Source organism: Nuphar pumila, chromosome 4 (assembly GCF_984573655.1).
Source record: "Nuphar pumila chromosome 4, dmNupPumi1.hap1.1, whole genome shotgun sequence".
NCBI classification, from domain to species: domain Eukaryota; kingdom Viridiplantae; phylum Streptophyta; class Magnoliopsida; order Nymphaeales; family Nymphaeaceae; genus Nuphar; species Nuphar pumila.
Window position 1 is genome coordinate 127,037,166 of NC_143252.1, and position 18,186 is coordinate 127,055,351.

Below are 18,186 nucleotides of genomic sequence, written 5' to 3' on the forward strand. Positions count from 1 at the left end.
TAAGCCAAGGCATTCTTTCCTTTTCACAATTGTTCTTTTTTGGTAATAAGGCTATGATGACAAGGCCTAGTTAGGATCTGGTTACAAAGGGACTCTAGTTAGTTCAACATGACTTCTTTCTAATATAGCTTTGACTGCTAGTTAGGACATCTTTTGACAATTGGATGGTATATGGGTTAAATAAGTTAGATTTTACTTTTGGATTATAGTTGAACCCAAACATAAGCCAAACACTATAAATAGAGGCATGGGGTCCCCTTTATTAATTATGCAAATTAGAATTCAAAAATCCTTCTCTCTCTAGTTGTCCCCCTCTCTCTCTTCTCCCAAACGTCTAGAACGTCTCTCTCCCCTTTTCTCTTCTCTCTTTTCTTATTTTAGTTCATGTAAGGATGAGGCCCCTCGGGTTGGTTTGTCACCTCTTTCGAATAACTCAAGCTCCTAACGTCTAGGCAAGTGCAATCTTGATTCCTTGGTGACTTGATCGGTGTTCCTTCATTGTGAATCACATGGAAGCCTTTTAGAATGTGAGAAACACCTTCCCCAACCTGCTATAGACCGGTAAGTAGTCTCCATCCCCAAGTCTCAGGCATAGCCTTTCCCTTATCTATTTTCCCAGATAGAAAACTCAAAATCGCTCCCTACCGTTAGACAATCGTTCCCAATTGAAAAGATTCGATAACTTTGGGCTGTCAACAACTTTTTCAGCAATCCATTACCTATCCAGACCCTCTACACACATCCTTAGACCTACCTATACCCTCTAGATTAGGTCCTATAAGTTCTGGACCTATACTCTACCCAAATATGGCAATGAGTCCCAAACTGCACCTACCCAAATAATCATTTGACCTATTCATATAGTATCTCCTTTCTCGCAACCACGAGAAACCTACGGACTCTTCCCCACCGTGTCAACAAGGGTGTTGACCTTAGGACATGTAAGCCCCAAGGCCTAAGTCTAACACATTCGATCTGCTCAAGTATGTGGGACTCAAATTGTCATACCCATCAGTTGCAAATCTGGATCTCCCAACTGAGCCCTTCCCCGGTTCGGCCAACTTGAGCCCACAAAATATAAAAAGTACAACAACTTGGTATTAGAGTGAACATAATCTGATGGAGGGATCTCAACCCTTCCATATAGAAAAAAAAAGTTTGTCAACATGCTGAATAAGCTCGGTCGAACGTCAAGCAAACGTAAGCCAAACATTTTCAATAATGGCAAGAGAGCGTGGAACAAAACAATCACTTGGAGCACATTGAGAGGGCTCTATTTGCCTTAGTTGATCACATGGAAGTTGTCAACACACCGAGGCATGTTGCCAACTGGACCTTCATCGGCAGTCATGTGGAGGACCCGAATGGCTTAATCCTTGGGGAGCCGCCGCATGGATATGCACGGGGTATGAGAAAAAAGTCTCCTTTTGATATTCCTCATTTTTTGATGAGAACATGCACGAGTGAGTATTCAAACTCAAGCACTTTTTCACCTGCCATAATGTGACATATGAGACACAGATTGTTGAAGTGGTCGCTCGCCTAGAGGCTGATGCCCTTCGATGGTACAAGTGGCTAGACACCATACACAAAAAGCCTACATGGGTTGACTTCATAGAGCATCTCATGGAAAGATTCAGGCCCATGGGGCTTGTTAACTATCATGTGAAGCTTAAAAATCTTAAGCAATGGGATAACTTGAATGAGTACCAAGCAGAGTTTGAAAACCTTTGCACACTCTTGCCTCAAGTGGACGAAGAGACCTTGCTCGAGTCATATGTTGGTGGGTTGCATGAGGACCTTCACATTGAGGTTCTTGTTGTAGCAATGAGGAGTCCCAAAGAGGCCTATAAAGTGGTCAAACTTCATAATGAAAAGCAAAGGAGACTCTAAGTGATGCAGATACCAAATTTGCCTATTGTTTTTTGCTCTTGATCCTCGGGTGGCCAATCCAAGCTTGGTCCATTCAGGGGACGTCATCGACCTCTAAGGTAGACCCAATCACGTGTTTTCATCTTGACGAGATGATTAAGAAGGGTTTGTGCTTTAACTGTAATAAGAAGTTGTTCATGGTCTGCACATGCAAGTGTTACCACATTTCTTAAGTGGTAAAGTCCAAATATGAGGATGATGAATCACTAGACGACCAACCATTGAACAAGGAAGAGAGCGAGGAAGAGCATGCCATCGCATCTCTTATCATACACTCTCAGGCATCTCCACACCCAATTCTATGCAGATGTATTACTGCCTAAGTACTCGTGAGGTAAATGTTCTCATCGATAGCAGGAGTACTCATATTTTATCTATGAGAGTGTTGTTTGGAAAATTCGATGTAAATTCAAAGAGCACCCCTCTTTTAATATAATGGTTGAGAACAAGACTAACATAAGTATTTGAGTGTTTGTCCTGATATTTTTTATAGTTTCAATGAACTAAATTTGTGGTGGATCTATATGTCCTACTTATCTATGGTGTGGACGTGGTCTTTGGGATGCATTAGTTACGAACTTTGAGAAAAGTAGCTTGAGACTTCTCCTCTATTAGGTATCTTTTTTAAATGATGCAGGAGAGTTCAAACTCATTGCTATCCAACCTTCAACAATGGAGGAAGTAGAGAGGAAAAGGGCTATGAAGATGTTATGTGGTACCCAATGTGCCTATCGACTTATCGCCCAAGCAATAGAGCCCAAAAACACCCTAGATATAGTGGACGTTTCCCTTGACATGCCTAATTTGTTGAAAAAAAAATCTAATGTCTTTAATGAGCCACACAGTGTGCCACTTAGGAGGTCTCAAGACCATAGAATACCCTTGAAGGTAGGCACTAGACTAATGAATGTAAGGCCCTATCAATATGCCTACTCTAAAAAAGACGAGATATCATCAAGTGAGTATGGTACTTGATGAATTGTCTTGAATAACATAGCGGTGAAAGGCAAGTTCTCAATCTCAGTCATCAAGAAACTACTTGATGAATTGTATGGTACCATATTCTTTATAAAGCTCAACCTTCGTTCGAGATATCATCAAGTGAGTATGACTCGTGATGATGTGTACAAGACAACATTTAAGGCTCATGAGGGTCTATATGAGTTTCTAGTCTTGCCCTTTGGCTTGACCAATGCACTCTCAACTTTCAAAGCCATAATGAACAACGTTTTCAAAATTATGCTCTAGAAGTTTGTACTTATTTTCTTCGATGACATATTGGTGTATAATCTTTCTTGGAACACACATTTGTTGTAACATCTTCAAATTTAAAAACCTTTAAAAATGCTTAAAAATTAAAATTTTTATTTTTTTCTTTTAAGATAAACAATGAAGCATTTTACAAATCATACATTAAAGACAAACATAAAAAAAGTTAAAAGAGCTGCTTAAAATTTTGCATACTTGATAAAAAAACAAACTTTAATCCATTTAACCTAGGTTATTTTATTTTTGAAAGGCAAACTAAGGTTAGGCATACCCCTAACCAGTTATTATTCAACGTACCACCACCGACAGCCCCAAGTTGGTAACCTAGGTTATTACTAACCCAAAATAAGTTAAGACCATAAATTTACTAGTTAACCCTTTAAAGGCTCATTCATCTTTTTTGTGTACTTTTTTAAAATATGATAATAAGGGTAAAATAATAATTTTACATCAGTGCCTTAAAATTCCCCCAAAACAAGATATATCAGGGGAATGAAAAAAAGGTTGTTGGATGCCACTCTCTCCCCACGACGATGGGGGACTGTGTGAGAGCGCTCAGCTCAATCCAAACCGTACGGTCTCTCGCGCCTCGCACGAGCCACCAGAGCCATATGTGTTTCCCTCGTCCTTTTTCCTCTTCCTACTCATCAGTTCGTCCATGGAGATCACGCCGTGGTTTCCTGCGAATTGTTTCGACCCCTCTCGGTGTTTCTCCTTCTGGTAAGGGAACTCTCCTCCCTCTCCCCATCCTCATCTTCTTCGTTTATCACCAATATTCGGCTTTTGGGTATTCGTGGAATCGATTTTTTACGTGCACCATCTACCTGTTTCGACATCAGTGAAGATAATTTTTTATTTTTATGGTTTACCCATTTGTTTTTCCCATTGGTTTATGGTTTTTATGCGCACCCATATTGTTTCAGCATCATCAATGAGAATTTTTCATTTTTTCGGAATTTCTTTTTGGAGCTCCTGTTTTCAGTTGTTCTTGCTAAGCCTTCTGGACAATCGAGCATTGAAAGCGTCCCAGAAACGCCTGAATGGGCAATTCAAGGTGTGCCTTTTTTCCTGTTTGTTTCTTGGTTTGCTACAGTTTCAGTTTAGCATCATAACTGGGTCAATCTCTTTGTTAGCTAAGAGGAAAATAAGAGAAATGTTAATTGGGTAGTTAGCTGCGGCAAAAGAAAGGGAAATGTTAGTCGGGTGGTTCTAAGATGAGCTAATCTTTGACCAGATTTGTATCCATTGATTGGTGGAAAATCTGGAATTCCTTTTTCTTTTATGTATCCATTGGTGACAAGATTTGTATCCATTGAGTTGTTCAAATATGAAACTTTTGTTTTAGCCTCACTCCCTATTTATTGATGATGAATTCCTTTATTGTTATTTCTTTTTGTAGTGGTTCAAATATGAAAATAGCCTCATTGTCATATGTTAATGATGAAGCTTTAAGTTGGTGATCTTTTATGGAAGTAGCACAGAAATTAAATTTGCCTTAGACCCAAAATTTTACAACTGTGATGAACTTTTTTTTTTGGGATCAGCAAGCTAAGGTTAGGCAAAATCCCTACCAGATTACATCAGAGAGTCATTACAATCATAACAAAGAAACTGAAGGAAACCAGTCTGGAGGCTTATCCTTCCACACTAGATCGCAATCAAGGACCCCTAGATTAATTAACTTGTTAGAAACATGGTTGCATTCCCTAGGGATCCAATCACAAAAAATGTCATCCAAATCTTAAAGAATCTATAAGCTCACTCTTCCATCATCTCTCTCCGACTCTGGCCATTCCTCAATGCTTTGTTGAAAATTCTGACAATGTCTCTTCGAGAGGATTCAATAATCAATTTGCTGACGGCGATTGAACAAATCAGCATTTTTCACCACTTCCACTCCCAATCACCTTTATGAAAGGACCTAACTATGAAACCCATCTTGAGGAACCAGCCTTCACTGTTCCTGATAGTGAAGCTAATTCGCCACTTTTTTTTGCACAATGCTGCAGACCGATAAGGATGTCCATCCCTGCGTGTGTGTGTGTGTGTGTGTGGGGGGGGGGGGGGGGGTGCGGGGAGAGGTCCATGAAAAAACATACAGCCAGTTGATGTACACCTTGTGATCAGACTTTTCCAGAATAGGAATGCGATGCTCTCTGATTCTACTCAAAATATAACTATGAGTGTGATCATGGCTGAGGGACTCGTTTTGAAATACCGCTTTGTTCCTCACCTCCCATATCATTCTAATCACTAGTTGGAAAGCTACTAACCGGGCCCTCTGAACCACTGTATTCCTGAACCTCACTCTATTCCACCTCTCCGGGGCTAGGGAGACCGATTGGCGAGGCCTGCACCAAGTTCCACACAGCTGGGTAACGGATTTCCACACTTGTTGGGCAGTCACATAATCAATAAACAAATGGTTCCCTGTCTCCATAGACCTGCATAGGCTGCACGGGTTCGCTAAAGCCGTCCCCAAGCTTTGGATCCGATCTTGAGTCATCAGCCTATCTTGGAAAGTCATCCGCAGGGTAATGGCCACTCTTGGAACATGATCCTTGCCCCCAAATAAGTTTGTATGCATTCATCTTCAGGCCCTTCTTTCTGATGATTTCCCATGCTAGCCTAGATGAGAATGATTCTCCCACTTCCCACTCAAGAGCATGATCCTTTCCTACATGGATGAGAAGAGACCTGGACTCGTCTTGAATTGTTAAGGGAATCTGTAAATCAAAAAGTGATAAGTAGTGAAGAAGACGTATGCTTCTCTAAAACGTTATGAATGGAAATGTGTCTCATAACATGGAAGGAACTTTTAGAAATCTCTTCAGAAAAAAGGCTAATCAGAGGCCGGTTCTCAATAAAAGGGTCGAACCAAACCTCTATAGACCAACCATCACCCACTCTCCATGAAGCGCAGTGTTTAAAAACATCGAAGCCCACCATAAGGGACTTCCAACCCCACGACCCAGATGGTTCCTCATGTACCAAATCGAATTAAGATAGAGGTACTTATGACTTATCAAATCAGTCCATGGGTTGATAGTTTTTGCAGCTATAGCCCATCCCAACTTCTCTAGAAAACTATAGTTTACTTCCTCCAGTTTTCGGATTCTCAGACCACCTTCCCCATGTGGAAGCCAAATGGAAGACCAATTAAGCAAATGGACCTTTTTCTGACTAGAAGACCCTGACCACAGGAACTGTCTCATGATATCCTCAAGTTGATGGATAATCATTTTGGGAAGCTTAAAACACATCATCCAGTATGAAGGAAACAAAGATGACACCGCTTTGATGAGCACCACCCTGCTAGCCATAGATAGTATATGAACATTCCATGACTCAAGTTGTCTCTAAAATTTCTGGACAAGGGGTTGGCAAAGATCCCTATTCAACCTGCCAGAGAAAATAGGTAGCCCCAAATACTTGATGGGCAACTTCTTTCTCTTCCAGCCACACGGTTGAGAGATATGAACCGTTCTAGGAGGCACCTGAAAGGGAATCAGAATTGATTTCTCAATACTCACCATGAGACCTGATTTTTCTTCAAAGCTTTTCTGTATATATGGATTTTCCTTAGACCTGCATCCATGAAACATCATTTTTTTTTGGTAGTTTACATATAGGGGCCTTTCGTGTAACAACTTTACATTTATCTGCTTCATGTTTCAAATATTTAAGATCGACATCTAACCTTTTAAATAGTTGCTCAGAATGGCCGTATAAGTTGCTTTTTTATTCACCTAGCTCCAAATAACTCTAAAAAATGACAATTTTAATATATTTTTTTCTTTAACTTATTGAAGTGTCATTTTGATAACTATACTTAAAGGTAAAAAAGTAATTTCAGAAAGAAAAGCAACTCTGGTGGTCACCTAAGCAAGTTTTTAGAAGGTAGGCATCTATCTTAAATATTTGAAAGACTTAGGCAGTTAAAAGAAAATTTGCCATATGTTAGGTGTCTATCTCTAAATTACCCATTTAACTTAAAGTAGAATTGAAACATGCTATTGTTCGGGTGGTTGCTCTGAACATCGAAGATTCGAGAGGCATTTGCGGCATTTCCTTCATACATGTTGGAGAGCAAAAATGAGTGCATAGTGAAACAAGTTCCTGTTGATTTTTCATCATTGTATTTTTTAACTAACCAAACATTGAATATAAAATGTGGTATTTTTCTTTTGTTACGTTTGAGAAGTGTCAAAGCTACAGACATGTCTTATTTGTTGGTTTGTTTATTTATTGTTATTATTGTTGTTATGGTTATGGGTATGGTTACTATTACTACTATTATTAAATTAAAGATATTCTTGCTTAAAAGAAACTGGAAACATATGTATTGAATAAAGCCGCAAGTATGTTTTGCTTATAAAATTTTCTTCACTTTCATGAACTTTGATCAGTGATAGGGATAGAAAATTGTTGTTTCCTTATTTTGATTGTGCTGCACAATCGGCAGGATCCTTCTGACTGTTTTTCTTTCCGCATCTGAGTACAGTTGTGAGCCTGTTATGGTTAGTATCTTAGTATAACTTGGAAAGAATTAATCATGGAAGTGTTTTCCTTGTAATATTTCAAAATTTGCTCTGAAGATCATCTTTTTCTGCAGTTTCGAAGTTGTCCGAAATCATAAACATTGTTGTTGAATTAATAGTTGGTCTTGCAATTTTGTTTGTGTGCCAACAATTTGTTGGCCTCTATTTGGGTTCCTATAGCATATATACTTTGCTTTTATAAATTTATTTGCTGGGGTATTCTCTTAAAAAAATGTGTGATGCTGACAGAGTTTTATACCCTAAGGAAGGATGTAGAAACTACGAAGAAACGTGTGGAAGAAATCATAGAATCTTCTGGTTTGGAGCAATTAGAATCTGAGCTTGCTAGTTTGGAGGAGGCAGCAGCTGATAGCTCTCTCTGGGACAATCCTGCTAAAGCACAAGAAACTCTACTTTCCTTGAATGATGTCAAGGATAGAATTAAAATGCTTTCAGAGTTCAAATCTAAGGTTAAACTTATCTGTTCCTATTTTTGATATTTAACTCATTTATCATTGTATATCACAATACATGTTGATTATGTGCACATTCTTTTATCAGTTATTGATGTCATTTTCAGAAAAAGAGATTTATATTGCGTTCGGACAGTTCCAGTCATTTGTCTATATTTATATTGCTTTGTTTATTTGGTGAATGTATATGTTCAATTTTACAATCTTTCCTTGTCCTTAATTTCCATTGTTGGTACAAAAGATAATGCATATCCATTTCTTGAGCTGCTTATGAACTTTCTCAGAGTAACGTAAAGCTCATCCAAGTTTTCTATTATTGGATTCAGCCTAGTTTATGTTTTCTGGTAGTCGTCATGAGAAATATTTTTTCCTCTTTCTCAGAAATTTTCTACTGAACACTCTAGGTTTAGATTCGCTTAGTTACCTCTTTCGGTGTTAGAGCTGCAGGATATCTTTTTTTGTTAAAAATGTAAATATATATACAACGTACTTGTGTGTGTGTGTGTGTATATATATATATATATATATATATATAGTAACTAGGTTAGTACCTAACTAGGTTAGTTTTAGTTTTACTTTTTATTTTAGTTAGAAGTCAACAATGTTGACTAAAGTCAAGAGACGTTGGAGAGTACCCAACAACTCTATTTGGAGCCTGGGATCTCTCCTAATGTCCCTTTTGGAGACTCCATTTTGTATATAAATAGGGGTGAATCCCCTTCTCGTTGGTTATGCTTCTTGCATGGATTTATATCTAAAATATTATTTTTAGCCTCTTGTGTTGACCCCCTTTAGTGGGTGTAACGACCTCAACTGACCCTCGAAAAATAGTGGGATTTTTATTTTTAAAACAATTGCGAAAAACCTCCCAAGGATCTGGGGTACATCACAAATTTAATATAACCATTCCATGCATTGAATCAATTAGAAGTAACAAATTGAACTTCATATAATTAAATTAATGAGTCAAAAGTCAAAATATAAAATCGACTCAATCTACTCCTGCGCACAAGTCAGAACCCAAGCACCAAGTCATTAGCCTCGAGTCTTCCAGCCAGTCAGTCCTACGCATAACTGAGCCCCTGTGCTTGAAAAACAATTTTAGAAAATGGGTAATAACCGAAGTCCTCGTACGAATTCCTCTAAAAATCTAACATTAAAGAAAATAGCATAAATTAACTCATGCATAAATTTAAGAGAAAATCACAAGCAATGATTTACCAAAACTTTAAATTCACTTTAGTTTTAAAATGAATAGATGGATTATGGATCCAATATATGGATCCATAATCCAAATCCATATCCAATCTAAATGAATCTCAACCCGGACCAGATCCTAGTTAATATGGATCCTGGACTTGGTCTAGTTCCATAATAACATGAGTCCAACGGAGCGGGTCAAGTCCGATCCAAACCAGAAAAGACTAAAAAATAGAGGTCGACCATTTTAGAAAAATGCATTTTTTGAACCAACCGTTATTCGATTTCGAGAAAACAGATCTACGAGATCTACATTTCGAGATGGATCTAACGATGGTCTTAGCTCAATTTCACTTTCGAATTTTGCCTGAATTTAATTTCGCTCGAATTTAATGGTTAAAACGATTAATTTCACAGATTTTACTTAACATAATTAGATATTGTCACCTCACATTTAACATAATTAGATATTATCACCAAGTCCAGACCTAGCTGATGTCACCTCACATTTAAATATTTTCCATGATTTTATTAAATTAAATTTAAATATTTAATTTAAAATTATATTTTTAGGCTTAATAATTCATGGAAAAATCATGAGATATTACAATGGGTTTTGTGTGTGAGCCCATTTCTGGCTTATTGTGTGTTCACTTTGGTATTTTTGTGGACATTGTTGTGGCTCTTTTGTGTGTCAACTTTGGTGATTTGGTGAACATCGTTGGAGGCTCTCATTTCCTTACATGGTATCAAAGCTTGGTGATCAAGCTGAAATTGTTTTTGGCACATTGGGAAGCATGCCATTCCAAATTTGAAAGTGTTGAAGCTCTTTTGCAATTTCTATTTGAAGTGCTCATTATTGGTAGCGTTTGCTTGGTGGTAGAGTGCTCGTGACCTTCACCTTTACTCTTGTTCTTTTCTCTCCTCTTTCTCTATTCTTTTCTTTTGTTTTACAGTTGTAAAAATGGATGACAATGAAAATGTCACCATAAAATCTATTAAGCTCAATGAATCAAACTATGTAACATGAGCTTCAATTATAAAACACCTTATACGGAGAAAAGGGTTGTGTGGATAAGTGGATGAGACCGATTTGGAACCCAAACTAATCCTTACCAAAGTAGAATGTGAGAAAGAGGTACCTCTTACGAATGTTTAGAAAAATAAGGCAATGACAACTTATGAGAATAAGTGGAAGGAATGGAGAATGGGACATGCCAAGATTATGTTTTGGCTCATTAGTAGCGTCGACATTAAGAAGTGTTCAAGTCTTGCTAAATTCGAACATGCAAACAATGCATGAGATTATCTTAAGATAATGTATTCTCTTAAGGATATCATAATATAGTTCAAGGAGACAAAAACGTTAGAGAATACTATAATGGTTTGTCCGAACTATGGGAGGAGTTGGCTCTTCTTGAACCAAAGTGACATTATCCAGAAGATATAGAACTCTACGAAAATCAAATAGATGCAGAACATTTTTACCAATTTATTAATGGGTTGAGATCAGAGTTTGAATCCACCAAATTCTCTCTTCTTCATCGAGGGAAAGTTTTAATGAAATGAGCGAAAAACAAATACATGCCAACTAAGGGCATACAAACACACAATACAATGTACACAACCACAAATCCACTAAAGTTAACAACTTAACACAATAAGCCAACTAGGGCTTGCAACATAATGTAAATATATAGATTTTATTGATAAAATGCATAGTGAGAATCTTAAAATAAATGGGGACAATGTGTCCCTATTTATACACAACAACACTCAAGAGAGGGAGCTTTGGGAGCTCCCATAGAGACGTTGGGTAATCCCCATAGAGCCCCTTATGGCTTATAGAAAATACATTTATTAAAAAAATAAAAAACTGTCTAACTAACCTATTCTTATTGAACTAACCTAGTTACATAATGTGAAATGACCAAAATGCCCCTGATGGGCATTATATATTCTTTTATATTTAAGAATATATATATAAATACATATTTTAACACCCTTCTTTAAACTTACGATGTATACCACTATGAAATCAGAGAATCCCCTAAAAAAACACAAAAACCAGTAGTTGAGACTATCATTTGGATTTCCTCTCCAATCAGCATCAACATAAACAAGCAAATCTAAAGATGAAGAAGGATAAGAAAAACCCTTTATTTATAGAATTCTTTATATATTTCACAATCCGCAACGCAATACTCATGTGTATGGTAGTTGGAGCATGCTGAAATTGACTAGTAGAGTGAACGACATGAGCTATGTCTGATCTGGTGATTGTTAAATAAGTGACCCAATCAACTGTATATATGGAGTAAGATCGTCTAGAAGTATCCCATCTTCAAGTCTTAGCTTTGCATTGACAACTTTAGGTGTTTTCACTTTTTTGTCATATGTAATACCAAACATATCACAAATATCAGCAAAAAGCTTAATCTGAGAAAGAATATAGCCCCTGGGAGATTAGGCAACTTTAATACCTAAAAAATATCTTAAAAATCCCAAGTTAGGCATATCAAAATTTTCTTTTAAAACATTTCTAATTTCATTAACTTCTTGTTCATCGTTCTCTGTTATTATCTTGTCATCTATGTATAGCAGAAGAATGACAATATTGGTACCTGTACTTTTAACAAAAAGAGCAATGTTAGTATAACAATAATGAAAACCCAATTGAATCATAACACTACTAAATCTATCATATCAGGCTTTTGGGGTCTGATTGAGACCATATAATGCCTTTTTTAATCTAAGAATTATCCATTTGTCAATACTAAAACCCGGCGGGGGGTCTATATAAACTTCTTCATTTAATTCTCTATTGAGAAATGCATTTTTGACATCTAGTTGATAGCTAAACCATTTTTTGTATAGAAGCTACGACTATTAGGGTTCTAACAGTAGTCATCCTAGCTACATGGGCAAAAGTTTTTTAATAGTCAATTCTGTATTCTTAAGAATAGACTTTGACAAATAGTCTTGCTTTATATCTTTCTAGACTTTCATCACTCTTGGTTTTAACTTTGAACACTCATCTACAACCTATGGTTTTCTTTCCTAAAGGTAAACTAGTTATTTTCCATGTTTTGGCTTTCATAAGGGCATTTAATTCCACCTTCGTAGCTTCATTCCAATGAGAGAAGTTTTTGACTTCATTATAATTAGATGAATCATGATAAAAACATAATGCTATTAGGCATGCTCTATAGTGTGGGGACAAGGAGTCACAAGACACAAACCTATTAGGTGTAATGGACGAACGACTAGATCTTCTAAGGTTGGTTTCTTCTATAGAAGAATTATGGTCAATCTCTAAATTTTTATCTAAAGATTCTTCTTCGGGAGAAGAATACTTTTCTAAAGCATTTTGAGGATTATTTTCCTCACACCGGGTATAAACACATATGCCTTCAATAGATCTTTCATCTACTATATCACTATCCATAGTATGATGATAACAAGGATGGTTATCATTATTCAAAGTCCCATTATCATTCCTTGGAGCGAAATCAAACAAAAATGTATGGTCTACTTTCTCTTTTTCATTTCTTTGTTGTTAAAGTTAAAACATCTATATCCTTTCTTATTTTTCCTATATGCAATGAAGGCACATTCAATGGCGTTTGAGGATAATTTATCTCTTTTGTGTAGGAGTACAAAACATTTACAACAAAAAATCCGTAATCTTTTGAAGTCGGGTGTTATTTTAAATAACTTTTCATAAGGGAAAATATTTTGCAAGGATGATGATGGCATTCAATTTATTAAATATGTTGAAGTCAAAATGGCTTCAACCCTAAAAGATTTTGGAATATTTTTAGAAATAAGGAGGGTCCTACAATCTAAATTTGCGTTGGATATTATTGTCAGGTCTGGTATCTCAGATAATAAGAAGGTTGACACTCCCGAAATTGTAAATGTCAAAATGAAAATTGATGATGGAGAACCACTTGTAAATCCAACATCATACAAACAACTTGTCAGAGCACTGTCATATCTCTCAATTACGAGACCTGACATTGCGCACGCAGTTCACACAGCTAGCCAGTTTCAGCATGCTCTCGCCACTATTCATATGCGAGCAGTTTTGCGCATTATTAGATATATTAAAACTTTTATTTTTCGATGACTTTTCTTGTCTGCTTCATCATTAGATTTAATTGCTTATACTGATGCTGATTGAGGAGGTGATTCCAACAACCGACACTCAACAACTGATTTTTGTGTATTTTTAAGTGACTTGTTGATTTCATGGAGATGTAAGCATCAACAAAAGGTCTCTCTTTCTTCAACTGAAGCAGAATATCGAGCTATGACTACAATCACTATAGAAGTCGTCTGACTAAGAATATTACTGACTGACATGGGAGTCTAGATCAAAGGAGCATCCAGAATGTATTGTGACAACAAAAGTTTCATCTACATTGCCAGCAACCAGAATTTTTATGAACGTACCAAGCATATTTAGATAGACTGTCACTATGTTTGAGAGGAGTATGTCCATGGCGCTATTGATCTTTCATATGTTACTTCTGAATATCAGTTGACGGATTTCTTCACCAAACCTTTCATTGCTCCTAGATTTCACTTTCTCTTGGACAAACTTTCAGTTATCCAACAGTAAGTTTGAGGGGGAGTGTTAAAAATGTAAATATTATATACAATGTATATATATATATATAAATAGTAACTAGGTTAATACCTAACTAAGTTTTAGTTTTACTTTTTCTTTTAGTTAAAAGTCAACAATGTTGACTAAAGTCAAGAGACGTTGGAGAGTACCCAACGGCTCTATTTGGATCCGTTGGGATCTCTCCCAACATCTCTTTTGGAGACTCCATTTTGTATATAAATAGGGGTGAATCCCCTTCTCATTTGTTACGCTTCTTGTATGGATTTATATCAAAAAAATATTATTTTTAGCCTCTTGTGTTGACCCCTTTAGTGGGTTTTGTGTGTGAGCCCATTTGTGGTTTATTGTGTGTTTACTTTGGTATTTTGGTAGACTTTGTTGTGGCTCTTTTGTGTGTCCACTTTGGTGATTTGGTGAATATCATTGGAGGCTCTCATTTCCTTGCATTTTTCACCTATCATGAAAAGATTGATCCTATTTTAACATAAAAATGCTCAGTTTGTCTATTTGAATCCTTAAGGCTCAGCGAGTAGTTTTGCATTTAGAAGCTTCTGAGATGAATCCTTTGGGATATCCTTTTTTTTTCCTTTTCCAATGCATTTCTTTTGGCTAATGTGGCTACAGGTTGAAGATGCAGAAATGATTGTGAATCTAACCGAGGAGATGGAAGCCATAGATGCTGGGCTGCTTGAAGAAGGTTCTAAACTTATTCTGGATCTGACCAAGTCACTGGATCGGTTTGAATTAACCCAGCTACTTGCTGGGCCTTATGATAAAGAAGGTGCTGTTCTCACAGTCACTGCTGGTGCTGGCGGTACTGATGCTCAGGTGTGGTGTATTATCCATGTGTAAATGATTCTTAAGGAATTAATTACTTTTGGGGCAAATGAAATTTCATGCACTGTAGCTTAAACCACCTGGTAGTCTTTGCTTAGTCATCTAAGACAAGCTACAACTGAGTACCTTCCTTTAGATGTAGAGTTATGCCTTGATGTTATGCAATGTTATTTTTCAAGGCTTTCTTATATATGTCCTTACTTTTATAGCTTATGTTAAGCACCCCAAAAAAAATTAGTTTTTTGACAATTGTCTGACAAGTTTTTTCTCTTTATACAATGGATCCTGTAACTCTGTCTAACTTATGCGATTCAGAAACTAGCTATTTGAAATGGATCATGAGTATACTTTTGTGATGACACCTGCTATCTTTACTTGTTTAGTTCTTGGTGGATTCATCTGGGGCATCACTTTAGTTAATGGACATTGAAAACGTGTCATATTATTTCACCTTAGCTAATGGACCTTGAAAAGGCTGGTGTTCTGTCTTCACATTCACAGTTACAGCACTTAGATCAACATGTGGTGGATTTCATCAGATTACTTGCTTCATTTCCAGTGCAGGATTGGGCTGACATGCTTCTAAGAATGTACATCAGATGGGGAGAGAAACAGCGATACAGAACAAGGGTTGTTGATAAGTCCATGGGTGAGGAGGCTGGAATCAAATCTGCTACAATTGAACTTGAAGGTCGATTTGCTTATGGTTACTTGTCAGGCGAGAAAGGAACACACCGTATTGTTCGACAATCTCCTTTTAATGCCAAAGGACTTCGTCAGGTGAAATAAGATTTTTTTGTTGCTGTTTTCCCTCTCCACCAACTTGGATGACTACTTGCTCCTAAGCTAATTGCTTACTATACATGACCCTGGTGATTCCTATTGAAAACCTATGAAATTTGTGCTTGAATCACTCCCTGGATGCTCTGGATGCTCTGAATGCTACACAATTCTTCTTTGTTGCGGCTATTCTGTCCTTTCTTTTTTCTGCTTCTTTATTGTCATGTTGTTTTGTGTGATCACATGTACATAAGAATCAGAAATCTCTTAGAGGTGCTCAAATTCATTTATTTATCAAAGCATAAAAAGTTTATAAGTTTTACACTAACCAAAAATTAGAGTAGGTATCTTATTGATTTTGTGATTTATATGCTAGCTGAAGATGTTAAAATGTGAATGATGCATTTGATGTGTAACATAAAAAAATTCTCTTGCATATTATGGCAACTTGAAATAATATGGACTCTAATAGAAGGATGATGTAGCAGCCTGGTAAATTAACTGGTGAAATCCAAGAAAATGGTCTTCACATGTTAAAAACGGCAAAATGCTGGAGATAAATGCTTTTGGAAGAATAAGGAAATGAAAATTTTGAAAAGTGAAAACTTTATGGTATTGAAAAGGAAAAAGTAATTTAATACATTTAAATTGGCTTAATAACATGTTCCTGATTAGTTTCCTGTGATATCTAGATTCGTAAAATGACCATCTTATCTGAGAGGTCTTGGATTTGAATCCTGCAGAATCTACCATTGGTTCTCCTCTAAAAAGAGGGTTGGTAACTTGCCATTTGTTTAAAATCTTTATAGCCACAAGACCATATCTGCCAACAATGGAACGAGAAACTGCATTTGGAATAAAGTAAAAAAAGTGTCACTCTAGTTATCTGCTTATTGTTAGCCTGTTGATTGTTTTCCATCTGGTTTCCCTTGTCATGGCAGATGTTTACCAGAAAAACATTGTTATGGTAAAACTTGAGAAATATAATGGCAGGCCTGCCAGACTCTACATGTTAGTTTAACTTTTAGCTCATTTCTTTGAATAATAACTCAACTTTTGTGCATACTTTTACCTCGCTGGTAGAATAATTTTTTCCCCTTTTTTGGTGGGGCAGGTGATGTGAGATGGTTATTTTTTTTTCTTTATTTGTAGACAAGTTTTGCTGGAGTTGAAGTTATGCCTCTTCTTCCTGAGGAGTCATTGGATGTTGAAATACCAGAGGATGATCTGGCGATAAGCTACTCAAGGGCCGGTGGTAAAGGAGGACAGAACGTGAATAAGGTTGAAACAGCTGTTCGGATTGTTCATATTCCAACAGGCATCACAGTTCGCTGCACTGGTAAAATAGTACTCTTTATCTGAGCAGAACTGCGTAGAGTACCCCATGCCACATGCATGTGCACTTCATGCACAAGCTATATGTGTAATAACATGTATACTGGAAAGTATTTATCGACATCTTTCAGAGCTTATCTTTTCTACGTGTTTTTATGTCTCAAGAATTCATACTATTCATGTATTATATGCTTGCACGATTATCTTGTGCAAATATGAATAGATACAAAGATTGCCAGTGTCACATGTTAGCTCATGTACATAAACACATGTTGCCATAAATACAAACATGTGTGTTTCTGGGTACATTCTTCGAGAAATGAGCAGAAGATTCTTTTATGTGTGTTGTTGCTTTAGTGAGAAACTATTGACAAACGGTTTGTTTGGATGTCTGAAATGCAGAACAGAGATCCCAACTTGCAAACAAGATAAAGGCTCTAAGCAGGTTGAAAGCAAAATTACTGGTGGTTGCTGAGGAGCAACGAGCATCTGAGATCAATGAAATAAGAGGTGATGCGGTGAAGGCAGAATGGGGTCAGCAGATACGAAACTATGTATTCCATCCATATAAGCTTGTTAAAGATGTACGTACAAGCTATGAGACATCTGACATAGTGTCAGTTATGGATGGAGAGATGGATCCTTTTATCAAGGCTTACCTGAAATTTAAATACAGTAGAAACATAGCTGCTGGTAACACGCAGTGACTATAAAATTCTGTTGGCATTTCTGCTTGTATGTGGATGTATGCATTCTTTTTTTTTTTATTAATTTTTGGCCTTAGTTTGCCAAGTAATTCAGGAGCATTTTTTGTCATAACATTCAAAGAAATGAGGTGCATACATGAAGAGGACAGCTTGATGGATTATAGTTTGTGAAAAGGATCAACTCAGGGGTTGGCTTTCCTCATTTTCAAACTGGATCTAGTTCAAAGCATGAATGGCTTCCATTTTTCTATTTGTAAAACGGGAATTCTGAGGCCCATTTTTTTGGGGGTTTGTGTCTGTGCCCGCGTACATGTTCAGAAGTTGAATTTCATGGTGGTTAACTCGTTGACTGGATTGTCTTACGGATGAAACTTTTTTGCACGTATCTTGATTCCAAGAAGACCAGAAGTGTGCTTCCGAAGGAATTTGGATCAGGTGCAATTACATTGCACAAAGTGTATGTGCTGCACCTTATC

At 36.8% G+C, this 18,186-nt stretch overlaps 1 protein-coding gene across 3 annotated transcripts; it reads left to right on the plus strand.

Moving 5' to 3' along the window:
* The first annotated feature begins 3,693 nt into the window (after window positions 1-3,693).
* HCF109 (high chlorophyll fluorescent 109) lies at window positions 3,694-17,809 on the plus strand. 3 transcript variants are annotated; one of them, XM_090003510.1, is made up of 7 exons: window positions 3,694-3,921; window positions 4,184-4,255; window positions 7,992-8,212; window positions 14,676-14,879; window positions 15,453-15,668; window positions 16,821-17,007; window positions 17,406-17,809. In XM_090003510.1, exons 1-7 carry the CDS (start codon window positions 3,735-3,737, stop codon window positions 17,708-17,710), a joined length of 1,392 nt encoding a protein of 463 aa, XP_089859636.1. In that variant the 5' UTR covers window positions 3,694-3,734; the 3' UTR covers window positions 17,711-17,809. The 3 variants fall into 3 exon arrangements, with proteins under 3 accessions (XP_089859636.1, XP_089859638.1, XP_089859637.1); XM_090003512.1 differs by having other exon boundaries at window positions 17,411-17,809; XM_090003511.1 differs by lacking the exon at window positions 15,453-15,668.
* Window positions 17,810-18,186: the final 377 nt, after the last annotated feature.

Coding starts and splice junctions, on each gene's coding strand:
- HCF109 (XM_090003510.1), top strand. CDS start 3,735: ATGGGGGACTGTGTGAGAGCGCTCAGCTCAATCCAAACCGTACGGTCT. Junction 3,922..4,183: donor TCTCGGTGTTTCTCCTTCTG/GTAAGGGAACTC, acceptor TCCTGTTTTCAG/TTGTTCTTGCTAAGCCTTCT. Junction 4,256..7,991: donor GCCTGAATGGGCAATTCAAG/GTGTGCCTTTTT, acceptor TGATGCTGACAG/AGTTTTATACCCTAAGGAAG.